Source organism: Notolabrus celidotus, chromosome 5, assembly GCF_009762535.1.
Source record: "Notolabrus celidotus isolate fNotCel1 chromosome 5, fNotCel1.pri, whole genome shotgun sequence".
NCBI classification, from domain to species: domain Eukaryota; kingdom Metazoa; phylum Chordata; class Actinopteri; order Labriformes; family Labridae; genus Notolabrus; species Notolabrus celidotus.
Genome location: NC_048276.1, coordinates 22,200,395 through 22,213,966, shown reverse-complemented (window position 1 = coordinate 22,213,966; position 13,572 = coordinate 22,200,395). Strand labels below are relative to the sequence as shown.

At 40.7% G+C, this 13,572-nt stretch overlaps 1 protein-coding gene across 1 annotated transcript in view; it reads right to left on the bottom strand.

Moving 5' to 3' along the window:
- The window catches only part of uvrag (UV radiation resistance associated gene), a 137,029-nt gene that overhangs the window by 103,744 nt on the left and 19,713 nt on the right, over positions 1-13,572 (bottom strand). Inside the window, exons 7-8 of the mRNA XM_034683455.1 lie at positions 9,293-9,398; positions 745-871 (exon numbers count right to left, since the gene is read on the bottom strand). Coding sequence (XP_034539346.1) covers positions 745-871; positions 9,293-9,398 — 233 coding nt within the window. The remainder of the gene's footprint in view (positions 1-744; positions 872-9,292; positions 9,399-13,572) is intronic.

The following is a 13,572-nucleotide window of genomic DNA, read 5'->3' as shown; positions in this document are numbered from 1 at the left end:
TACATTTTTAAGTCTTTAAATGACCATTTAGAGTGTGTTGTTCGCTTTTACAGAGATATTTACGATCTGCAGATTGTAAATATCTCTGTAAAAGCAAACAACACACTTCTACTCACTAATTTCAAGCAATGAAGTCTCCTATTTAAAAAGTGTGGAATTAAAAATGTGCATTTTCCATAAGTCTCCTCTGCCACTGCAGACACAGGACATCAGGAGGGTCTGTGAGCTTCTGCTAGCTAGTTAGTAAGTTTTCAGTTTCTCAGTTCAAGGTTCCTTCAGTGGTTCCTGTAGTTCCTATAGTGCGTTTTTAACAAGAGCGGAATTTATTCACAGAGAGTTGATCCCATCCAGATCAAGTTATCCTGCTGATTTTGACTGGTTAATTAAGTTATTAATACAGCAGGGATTCTCAACCTCAGGGGTTGCAAGATAATGTCTGGTGCTCACCTGATGGTTGTGGATGAAAAGAACTAAAAATACAAAAATACAAAAACATTAAAAGTATAGTTTGCCTAGGTAAGTGGTAAAGTGTCAATGATAATTAAGGGGGTAGAAACACAGATCTAGTGTAGTGAATGTAAACACTGATCTGTGCTCTCGTGTGTGCAGAGGGTTCACATGGTGATGTAGCAGTACAGCACTTTTCTCCTCTGTGCATGGAATGGTCACAAACCCCATCATCATGTGTGGTAGTGTTAACAGGCTGAACTGTTCAGGTACAGCACATGCACTCATTTATTTTACCTTTCTTTTGAAGCTGAGCCTGCTCCTTCTGCCGCAGGTCAATCTCCCTGCCGAGCGCCTTCCTCTGCCTCTGCAGCTCGCTTCGCAGCACGGCTATACGCAGCTGCATGCACTCTCTCTCTTTTTTCTGCTCAGAGCAAACAGAGGAGGATGGTATAGAGAGAAAACAGAGAGAGTGAAGAAAAAACATTTAATATGTGGTCACAGCAATTTTTCAGTGTTTATTTCTCTTTATAAAGACCCCTGAAATCCAACCAACCCCCTCAAAAACAAGCTGCCTCTCTGTGGGCTGATCCCATGTCGCACTGATTTAATGTACTTCTACTCCTCTATCAACAACTAATGACAAGAAAGACGAAGAATGATTTGGCTATTGAAAACATTCCACTGAGCCCTGAGATCAGCTTTACAGGTGAAAAGGTTTAGTAATGACTCTGAGTCATGGGAATGGCTGGCAAGGACTTAACTTGTATGAAGTTATGGCTGTTAGCATGCAAGCTCCGATAAGATGAGAGGAGATGAGGCTGAGGGCCCGACGACCGGCACAGGCAGAGCGCCAACAGTTTGGTATTTTATGAGAAGAAGCAGCTCGACTCTCATATCACAAGGCTCTTCTATCTTCACATAAATAAACAAAACTGTGAGCATCTAGTCCTAAGCCAAACTTCCTCATCTAGCACTGAGGGCTAACCCTCTTATGTCAATGCCACAGCAGCTGTGTAAAGTTTAAAGCCTGGAAAAATCATAAGAAAACTGATGAAGATATGTCACTTTTAAGTTACTGTTAGCAGCTGCTGCAAATCCTAGAACTTACATTCAAATATCTCAGAATGTCAAAGAAAAAACTGACCTTATTTTGTGTTATAGTAAATGTTCTGTGGCAAAAACAAAAGACTAATTTTACATAATTTTCAATTAATTCTTATGTAAGCAGTTGGAGTAAAAACAAATTGTATCATAAAACCAGTGGACCAATCGGTCTTAATGAAAATAAATTACAAACATTTTATTGTGCTAAGACAAAGTCCACAAATTCAGAGCCTTAGTACTGAAGATCAAACTTAAAATCAAGTTTGAAATCTGCTGTTATATTCAAGAGCAGTCATCAATGATTCCCAAAGTCGTGCAATAAAACGTTTAAGGGCAGAGTCAATATTTAACAGCTGTTCTCCCTCATAATGTCAGAATCATTCTTACAAAAACAAAAAACAGTGATATACTGTTCAGAGAATAAACTTTGGGAGATGTTGGTATGTTTGAAAGACTCTCAAATTCAAGACAACAAGTGACCAGCAGAGTTGGAATGTGGGCACACAGTGGCTGCAAGTATGAGCCTTGGAGAGAATTAAATTACTGCCTGCATGCTGCCAAACCCCAGAGATGGCAGGTAAAAAAAATGTTTATTATCAGAATAATCAGATATTAAAGTTATACCCCATGTTCCCATGTTTCTTGTGTCAATACTACAGTGGCTCAGAGTCTACAGGACTTACGTGTTCTTCAAACTTCTGCTGGTGTGGCATAAAAAACTTAGTTAGGAGGTAAAAATTAATTTACTTGTGATGATCTCTCTTAAGATTTAAAAAATATCTTTCATTTCAGAAGTTTTATCATTTGACAGTTATTTTTACAATTCTGGCATTTATATTTAAATCACTGCATAAATTCAATCTCCAATCAATTTTCATCTTTATCTCCTCTTTTATTACATTGTGGTCATGTGTTCTCTGCACATATCTGGACATGAATATTTCTTAATATGTTTTCATTTAGCTTTGTTTATCTGGTTGTATAATAGCTTTGAAAATTCACATATTTTCAGGTTTTTTTTCCTTGTATGCATTTTTTTGTTTCCTTGTGCATATATTATTTTTTGCAGCCACTGCAACACCCAGAATTTCCCCTAGGAATAAATAGACTATTTCTGAATCTGATTCTGATTAAATAACTGAGAATAGGATGGCTCTGCTGGTGGACCCTTATGTATTTGTCATTTGTCAACCTCGTCTTCTGTCTTTTACCTCTTCAGATGCCCTCCTGCACTGTCTCACTGCTGTGCAGCAGATATAATCCTGTTCTTAACCTTGTTATTTTCAGTAAGTGTGACATTTTTTCATCAGCAAACAGTAAAAGGTGCAGAGATGGGAGAAGAGGTGCTATCATGCGGAAGGTTTGATTCAAACTCATGGTTATGGGTTGTCAGGGTTCCCACTCTTTTCCAGAGATCATTTTCCAGGACATTTCAAGGACATTTTCAGCGATGATCAAGTTGGTATGACAGTTTAAATGTAGTTCCTAATTTAGTTCCTAAATAGTCTAATATGTTCCTCTCAGTGGAAGTCTACATTGAAGATATGCAGTCTATGGCTATCGATGAAATCATCCCTTACATGCTTAAAAATTATGGCAAATTGATTATAGAATAATGCAACCGCAGATGTACAGCACTTTAATGATGGGCAACTCTCATCTCAGCTTTCTCTTTTCTCAAAAAATATAAAATTAGCTAAGTAAAAAACAAAAGAGCCAGCAAAGGACTCTGGAAGCTGCCTTACTGAAATAAATAATAATAATAATAATCAGAGGATTAGTGCATAAATTGACCTAAATAGATCTGAATGACAAAAATGGCCACAAATGTTGAATGGGGATGTGTTTTTTTTAACCTTCTTAGATCGCACACAGTCATGTTGGAATCATTTTCCAGGACAATCTGTGATTTTCCAGGACATTTTACTTTTTCTCCTATTTTCCAGGTGTTTTCCAGTACTGGAAAACTGGTCAACGGTTTTCCAGTTTTTCCAGGACGCGTGGGAACCCTGGTTGTTATATCTATGAAAAAACTGTCTCTGACCTGTCACCTCAGCGCATGTTGTGCCTTTCTCAACAGCAGCAAACTACAGTTTAGGAGCAGCTGCTCAGACATTAATCAAAAACAGCTCAAGTGTAAATCATTAAATTAAATACACTCTAAATAGTTAATACAGAAAACACATCATAAAATTAATTTACTGTGGTAAAAGCAGGATTGTCTCTAATGAAAAAACTCAGATATCTGTATGTTTTTACACATCTGAGTGGTTCGATGTTCCCAAAAAGCTATGGCACACATGTGGGTTTACACATATCAACGAACACAAAGCAAAGTTGAGACTACAATGAATCCCATTCACTCCAGATGAGTGTCTGTCGTCGTCTCTGTACCCACAATCCTCTGCTTGCCTCTCTGTCATGTTTTCTGACCAGCAGCAGCATCAGAGCACAGGTCATTCATCAACATGTTGCCCTCCCTGTAGGGCATCCCTTCATCAGGCCTTCATGTCTCTATTTGTAAGAGTGTGGAGTCTGCAGAGGGCTAACAGTCTAATGAGGAACAGCTCCAGGCCTTCATGGACTGATGGATGTGGATGTCGCTTACAGAAGATGAAGGGAGAGATCGGAGGATAACAGAAGCGTACAATGAAAAATGATAAGCTGAGAGCAACAGATCAACTACCCTCAAACATGCAAAGAGAGACTTAGGAGGCGACATTTAGAGACTGAGAACAAACATTTAATACAAGTCGGCTAAAAATGATGTAACTGGGGAAAAAAGATAAAGAGATATGAGAGGAAGAAAGCAAAGATTCAACCCTGATGTTCATGTAGAGGTGGTTATGCCATGATGTTGGAAAGAAAAGATAATTCATCTGTATTTTTCAATTGTTTTCTATAAAATTGTAAAAAAGCCCAAAAAGCATGTACTGCTCTGTTTATATCTTTCACATGCACACTGCTTCTGTCCTCTATCTGTTAGTGTTTCATGGTAGTGCTAAGCTACTTCACCACACAAGTACAACCACACACACACATGGTGATGTCAAAGAGGCCGTCAGAGACCAGGAGAGCCCAATTCAGACTCTGGTTTTTGATAGGACCAGGAGGTCACCAGGATTCATGTGAAGATATCACACTGGGTCACACCACCTCAGCCCGAATCAATCCTGCACAACAGCTCCAACCACACCTCCATCACACATATGACCTATCAGAAGCTTTAAATAATTATTACTGTGTCACTCTCTGATTATTGAGGATTTGATATCAAAACAGAGTAAGCATCATGTGCTGCCATGGGTATTTCTACAAACACCTGACTTTATCAACATTTGAAGGTATAGAGGAGTGTACACTTTATTTCATGTGTATTCATGTGGATATTTTAGCCATTTTTACTTGACTTGTGAAAGTTATTAAAGGTGCAAATGAAATCTATAATTTCATTTCAGGTCCATGTAGGGCCCCTTCTTCCATTAGAGCCATGAGTGGTCAGTCAGTACGTTTATGTGCACCGTTAATATAAGCTCAATTAGGCAGTATAACTGGACTGTACCGTCCTTGTCCACCTTCACTACAGTTGGTGGCTGTATGCCACCTTTCAGCTAGTTACTACTAGACCTTTTTCCAGTTGACATATTACATCACTTACCAAAACAATTGTCAAACAAGTTAGCATGAAGCTAACTGGTTAAACATGAACAACTGTACAGCTTTTTACTTTTGACCTGTTTACTCTGCTTTTCATATTCTTCTTAATCTTCCTCTGTTGAGGTTTTGTTTACTACCTGGCTTCTCTCTACTGATGTATGCTGTTTCAACTTCTAGGTAGAAGCCCAGCGTGCAAGGAACATGCTCAGAATGCCTAGGCCAGTTTGGGGCTGACTGAGGTGTAAACACACAAGATAAAATCTTTTCCCAACCTTATCTAGGTAAGCTAGTTCCACATCAGGAAATAGGACTTAGTGTGATTTCAGTAGGACTAACATGTTTACTTGTGCAATCAATTAATTTTTCCAACACCATGTAAGTCCCACTCCCCCACTGCCCATAGACAGGACCAAATATGGTTGGGGGTAAAAAAAAATTACTGCAACTTAAAGTCTTGAGCTGTGACGCTGATGGTGTCTCATTGGTCGGCAGAGTAGAGATACATTAAAACAATAAAATGAGTCAATAAGACGAAAGGCAGCTACGTTTTATAACCGTACTGAAGCACTTTCTGAAAACAACTGCACTTGTTGTCTTGCTCTAAATGTGTTGATATTACAAACATATTAAACAAACATCATCTTCCTCATGACCAAATGTGTTAAAACTAAAAACTAGCATCAAAAAATGTAATTGCTGGACAAAGAACTTTTGAAAAATGAGACTGAATCTTGAAAACATCTGTGGATTTCATTGAGCCCTGGGGAGAGTTTGTTGGCAGAATAAGAGAGATTCATCCCTGTTTTTCATCCTGCAGTTTGCAAACAGAGAGGCTGTGGCATCTCACACACTCACACATACTCTTTGATAGCGATCACGGCCGGGATCAGAGGAAACACAGATATGCTTCTTGTTGAAGACTTCAGAGGCTTCTGTGGGGGAAAACAGAGCAGGGTATCAGTCGCAGAGAGACGACTGATAGAGCCTCCATCCCTCCAATGTGTCGCACCCTGATGCCTTCATGTTAACCACCACAGGCTTTGGCACGAACAGCCAGCCTCCTACACTTTCACTGAGCGGCACAGTTGACAAGTGGGTCACAGCCGTGTCAGTGTGTGTGCGACTGTAACACAACAGCAGGGCCCGTCTGCCTCCTACTGAACATCAAACAGCGGGGTCAGCTGAGTAAATAAGCAGCAGACGTGGGGGGGGGGCTGTTATAAGAGAGCAGATTAATGGCAGAGTGTGGGTGAGCGGGTGAAAGGGCCCCTGAGATGAGGTTGGTGGCCTCCACTATGTCCCCTCTTTGATCCAGGCTCAGTATGACGACAACAGAAGGAGAAAACAGAGCTCTCCAGAGAGGGAAACCCTTAGAAGAGCCACACAATGCTGCACTCACTCCCACCGCCGGCTTTAACAGAAAGGTAGAGGACAAGGATTATGTGATTTATTGGCTGATGGGGGTTCTGAAAAGGCTTTTACGGAATGTTTCAGTGAGGGGGAAATATCACAGACCAGTTTTTGAAAGAGATCCTTTGTGGTGAAAGAATGGAGCCTCAATGTTTTTGTGGGAAGGCTGAAGCAGGGAGCTACTTTAATAGGTGGAGTGAAGGTCTGGGTAAAGAGAACAAAAAAATGAGCTGTATCAAAAGCTGCTGGAGAGCAGGATGGAAAGCAACAGCTGTAACAGCTGTCCAAAGATACACTCTGAGCTTTAAAGTAGTATCTGTACATACCCATGTATTTACTAGATTTGAAACACTGTGAAAAGCTAAACATCTCAGCTGCCTTTAAATGAATTTCAGCCTGTGTGGTGTGTAATCCTGTGTCCAGAGGAAGCTTTTCCTGAGGCTCTTTTACCTGCAGGGTAAAAACAGTGACGTGTCACTGCCCATGCTTTTGTTATAGCACAAGCGACAGGACGCTTTGAAGTGACTGTTTACAATAAACACAACAAACCTGGGATCAGCGCTCCATTTTCACAGCTGTGTGGCTGCCAATTCCAAAAATGTTAAATATGCTTTCTTGCTTTTCTGTGGATCCGAGCCGAGGATATGACAGGAGGTGGAAACATAAACAGAGGGTTTTCTGTCAGAGCATTATCTATAAGGGATACTGCTCCGTCTCCACTTTTCAGTTGAGCCATCCAAACAGAACGATAGAGCTTAAATAGCAGCCCAAAGAGTATAATTACATCTCACATTACTTTACATTACCATTACATGCTGGGATTTGGGTGATTCACTCCTTTAAATCCTGTTAAGTTTCTGCACTATACAGTATGCAGCTGTTTATTATTAAAGTGGAAACCTATGGGCCTGTTATTGCTGATGGCGGCAGTTATTGCTCTCTGGTGTTAATGAAACTTTTTCAAAAACATCTCAGAGGACCTCACATTTATTTGTTTTCTCAAAGCCTGAAATTCAACTAATTTTTATATAATCTTACAATAACATTTGCTGACACAATAACTGAAGCTGCTACTGTAAATAATGTATCCATACTGAAAAAAAGTCACTCTCAAAAACGAAAAAGAAGCATAATTACAGGGAAAATGCTCCAAAAAGAAAAGCAGAATTAAAGCTGTTTTTAGAACAAGTAAATATCAAGTATCAAAGATTTCTTCAGACTACAGGGCAAGCAGACAATACAGTCCATTTGTCTGGTACAATAAATTATTAAACAATCATTATGGAGCACTAGGTTGGCAATTTGGTCGAGTCACTCCCTCTGAGGCTGCTTTCATCAACTCAAACCATCAGCACTCTGCTGCATGTCATTTCTTGTTTTCTCTTCCCAGTTTCATCCTCCATCCACCGTATGATCTCTCGTTGTGTCATTCAAGGCGTACAACTGTATGTCTGGCTGTTGTCTTTCAATGAGGGGACACATATCCTCAACTCAAACAAGTGCTTCTCTCAAGATATAAGAACAAGATCAAAAATAAGTTATGATGAGGAGGAAAATATCCTTAAATAAAGCATAACATGCTAGCACAGTTGTCTTGAAAATGAGGCTATGTACAATAGACTTCACACAGAAAATGGATACAGTGCATTGTGCATACACAAAATAAATACTTATTGTACTGGCTCAAAGCTATAGTTTGTATAGATATTTAACAATATCTGGTTTAATGTGATGCACAACAGTTTTGTAATGGAAAAAGTAACGTTTATTCTAAGGCTCAAAAGTGATGTTTTTGATAAATGTTGGAAAGAATGGATTGAATTTTTTAACCCACATAGAACTGATTTCAGGTGAAGATCTACAGCTGTACTGTAACTCCCTTAGTTCCCTGCTACACATGGACTGTTATGTTTTCTTTGTTTATTGTATTTTTGTTTGTCATCTTTGTTTTCTTTTGTGAAAAAAAAGTGCTCATTTGAGAAAGTGTTGTATCAATCTATCTTAAACTTAAATAAAAAGAAAATAAAAAAAAAAGAATGGGATGCTGTCAATAAGAAGTAGCTAGACGTGCCTGGTGTGATGGTGTAATAAAGTTAAAGCCCTGGCTGAAGTTTCAATTAGTGACCCATTTTTATTTTCTTATGAAGTTCATCCAGTCAGGTTGACCTCCTTAAAATAACTTTCCACAGTTTCGCTTTGAGATGCAGCAGGTAAATGCATGCTAATGATGGTTGCTTTTTGGAGGGTGTTTGTTAGCTTTAGCAGACCCGTGCACCTCGCAGTGAGACAGGTCTCCCACTCGTCTGCATGCCTCTGTTTAAGATGTTGAAATAATATTAATCTGCTGCTACCCAAAACCAGACCAGTTCCAAAGGACTGACAAGATTATGCCGTCTTTGGCTAGCAGCCATTGTTGTTGTGAGTGTCTATAGGAAGTAAACAAGGAGGTAGGATGTGAACTGTGGGGAGCGGCGGAGGAAATTAAAGAGAAAATCTAGAATTGAATTTATAAAATTTGTCCTTAACCAAAAACTTGAATGAATCAATCAAATTGCTTTATCGCCAGCTCTACTTGAAATCTTACTTCAATTGATTAACTTTGTTGCTGCTGCTGAGTCAGGGTAAGTTGCAGATGTGTTTGTAAATGTTGCTGATGTGGAAGTATGCTCACCCGTTCTGTGCAGGTCGCTGTCGTCCTCAGCTTCTCCTCGATCTCCTTCCCGATCTTCTGCACCGTCACTTGTGTCTGCTTGATTGCTCTCTGTGCAGTGTGAAGCCTGCAGGAGAAGAAACAGAGTCACAACCAGATTATTGTCTGCAACCACAAAACAACCTTATTTTGAAACTGTGCTGCCCAGAGACCACTAAATTGACTGTGTTATGACTGCACCAGTTATTGATTTGATTTAAACTTGGATGTTTACAGGGACTGATCATTATTTTCCCAAGAGACACAGTCATTGTGTAGTGTGTTTGTTTGTTTTCCCTCCTCGTGTCATTTTTCTGATCTTCATTTTTCCAACGGCTGAGTCCCCTCCATGTAACAGTTCATGAAGAGTTTTAACATTAAACAAAAGGACTGAAACAATACTGAGAAGATCCCTAATAATAAGTCTTTTGTTTATTAGAACAAAATAAGAAAGTTCTCCGCAAACCATGAGATATGACAAAAATGTCTAATCACCATTATATTCTAATAAAGCAGCCACAGTTTGGGATCAAGAGTCGTGAGACAGACCTGAATGCATCAGTTCCAGAAAGCAAAGACAACCAACAAAAGCCAACTAATTCATTATAACCACAAGCATGGAGGCCGTAATCCAAAAACAAAGTCCCTGTCACCACTGAAATAAGGCACAACACCATCATTACACAAAGTACAAGACAGCCTGTATTTTAGACCATTAATCAAAGAGACATGAAACTTCCCAGTGTGCAGTTTCCTCAAATCAACAGCACATGAAAAGAGAAAAATCCCCTAAACACAATCTGAAGGACTCCAAATCCGTCAACTGAAAACAATCCCACATGGTGATAATAAGTTACAGAAGGCCGAAGACAAAAGGCAAGTTACTGTCATACTGGTGTTAGATTATAAATGGAAAACGGATTGTGTTTACATAAATGGACTGTGTTTATCCAGCACTTTCTTTGGTCTGACCACTCTAAGCATTACATTACATGTCACATTCAACTGTTCGTATCACATCCACACACACTGATGTCCATCAGTGTTAACGAATCCCACTCACACACCGATGGCACGGCCACCTGAGGCAGTTCAGGTTAAATGTCTTTCCCAAGTACACTTCAGCATGTGGAATGCAGGACATAGCATCAAACCCGGCGGCTGTGGCTCACTGGGTAGAGTCGTTCATCTATCAATTGGAAGGTTGGCAGTTCGATCCCAGCTCCGGCAGTCACATGCCGAAGTGTCCTTGAGCAAGACACTGAACCCCAAATTGCTCCTGCTGTTGTTCAGTGGTGTGTGAATGTGTATGAATGAGATAAGCTAATACTGATGGTTCCTTACATTAGCAGCCTCTACCATCAGTGAGTGAATGAGTATGAATGAATAGGTGAATGCGACGAGTAGTGTGTAAAAGTGCTTTGAGTAGTCAGACAGACTAGAAATGTGCTATATAAGTACAAATCCATTTACCATTTACCAAATACCAAACCTTCTGATTGAGAGATGTCGGACTCTACAATTCAGCCACAATAAATAATAACCATATAGGCCGTCAGACTTCCTCAACAAAAGCAGCAGGACAAAAAGTCTCAGTCAATTTTAAAAGACTGAGAGGAAAAAGACATGAACTTCAACTTCTGCTTGGTAAAGAGGGTGAAAAGGGTGATGCATACTTTCAGGAGGAGTGTTAACAATCAACAATAGTTCAATGTTTGAGTGAATTCAAAGCATGCAAGCACATCATCAATCAGTATTTCAGTCTCCCACAGGTTGATCAGGATGAAGTCTTGATACATTTACTCCACACTGAGTGACAGGAGGATTGGGGAGGACTCTGTTGACTTCCTGTGGGGACGCTGAGGCGAATGGCTGCATAAAAAATCCCTCCCAGTTGGTCAGAGTTTATCCCCCAGTTTAATCGAAAAATACTCTGTAAAATTTATCACAACTAAGTATGGAGGGGGAAATCACAAGAAGAAAGAAGGGAAGGCAATCAACGAAACCAGAAAAGAACGAAGTTACGACCGCCGAAGAGGCCATGACCGAGGAACGTGGGGAGCCTAACGGCGGACCTGGGCAATATACTGAGCTAACGATGATTGAGGAAGACGGCTTTGCCACTATCCATGAAGATATAAAGACACTAACAATGGAGATGAAGTCTCAATTCAGGGATTTTTGGGAGCAGACTCTGAGACGATTTGAAAAAGAAGCTCACCGACATTAGTGACGAAATACAACAGAAGCTAGGTGATAACCGATCTTAAAGCTGCAACCGAGACAGTGGGTGAGGCCGAGGGACGAGTTGCCGAAAGTGAAGAGTGGACAGCGGATTGCAACGAGGCACTAAGTCACTCACTACAAGTACAGGACAGTCTGCAGTGGAAGCTAACTGACCTGGAGGCATGCTCGAGGCGTAATAATGTCCGCATAAACAGCTTCCCCGAGGGGATCGAAAATAACAACATCCAACAGTTTGTCAGCGAGTTTATCATAAAAGAGTCGGAGCCCCTCGGGGAGGACTCTGCTGCTAGTGTATTTTGAATGAACACACATGTGCAAAAGCAGCCAGATTACAACAACAATAGCCACTTCACATTTGCTTTCAATAATCCTTAAAGATAAAACAAACAAACATGGGACAGTGTGTTACAGTGGTGTCGAATACAACTCTACTGCTGCCTCCTGGCACAACAATTGTCATGTAAGAATCATAAAATGCTGTTGGACTGTTTTCACTATCACTAGTTTAAAATGTTTCCACAGTGCTGACACTTCAGCCATTGGGTTGCTAATGCTAAGTTACTTGTATGTTTGTGTTCTGCTGCAAATTGTGCTAAGTTTACCGCTATGTTCACACTGCAGGCAAAAGTGGCCAAAATCCGATTTTTTGGGGGGTCAAGTGACCAGGTCAGATTTTTTACATGTTTATTAATGCAGCAAAGATCGTCTTTTTCCCATTCATGTCTATGTGGTTTCCGGTGTTTCTGCAGCCAGCCTCAAGCGGATTTTCGATGTATTGCAGTTTATAGCACTTCCGCATTGGCTTCATCGTTTGAGACCGGAGGTTGCCACTTGCTCCCTCCTAAGCTCCTTGTTAGCACACATGTGTGCAGGTAATGAAAAACAGAGGAGGGTTTGAGTTGTATTTTATATAGTCTATGGGCTGAACAAGCTCCGAGCTCTGACTTCCGTTACAGACTGGCTGTCGTTGTGACGTATGGAAAACACTGAAAACTGAACGGCATGGTATGAATGATTTTGACATGGTGAGAGAGAAAAGCTGTTAAAAAGGGGCAGTGTTGCTAAGTGATTCAGGACCTGTTACACGGGAGACTCAGCTGAGACTGGCCCCTGTACCAGACTGTTGCAGAGCTGCACATACTAAAATAAGCGTGTATCTTCTGTGTGAGACATGAGAGTAAGAAGGCACGTCTGATACTCCTGTGGTCCAGACACAGTGTAACCCTGTGGTTTGGGTCATCAAGGTGATGTGAATTGGGTTTCCCTGAGGTATGTGCTTTCTATCAGCCTTCAAGAAATTGCCTCTTAAGTGGGTTTAGCGTTAAGAGGCTCTTTCCAACAGGCTTCCAGCTTGGTGGGGTCATTTTACAAATCCTGTTGGGCCTTTTATGTTGTTATGAAACTCACACAGACCCCTCTGCGTGTTATTGCCTCTTTCTGGAGAAAAAAAAATGTATCTATGACCTTGTAAGAGGAGCTTTAGGGAGGAGTTCTGCCCGAAAATCATGCCATATCTTCTGCCCACATTATTCAATCTGTCTGAGGTGACGGGATAGCAGTAGGAGATCATCTTTAAGGACATCGGGGCAGATCTGTTTTGACAGCTTCATCTGTTTAGGTGATTGTGATGGCAGAATCTGATATGGCAGTTCCCCCGAAGGTGAGAAGAGTTATCTCCTCTCTTCTTTTCACGCATGTCTGCCTCTTATCATTGCCTGAGTCTTGGCCTAACGCCTGCCCATCAGTATCTATCACAGCTTATAGGCCAGCAGAGGGCATAGGGGTGCTCACCGTGCACCCTCATTGTGGTAGCAACTTTAATCCTTGGGCAACTGTCCAGAAACCTTCTCACGAGCCATGACAGCTTTCCTTTTCAGAGGCATGAGCAGCAACTGACAACTCTGCCACAGGGGGTTTGCAGGAAGTTATGACTAAGCATGTGCACTCAACCTTTCATGCAGATAAACATCAGAAAAACAAAAACATTTGCTCCTTTGACCGTAGCACTGGATCCT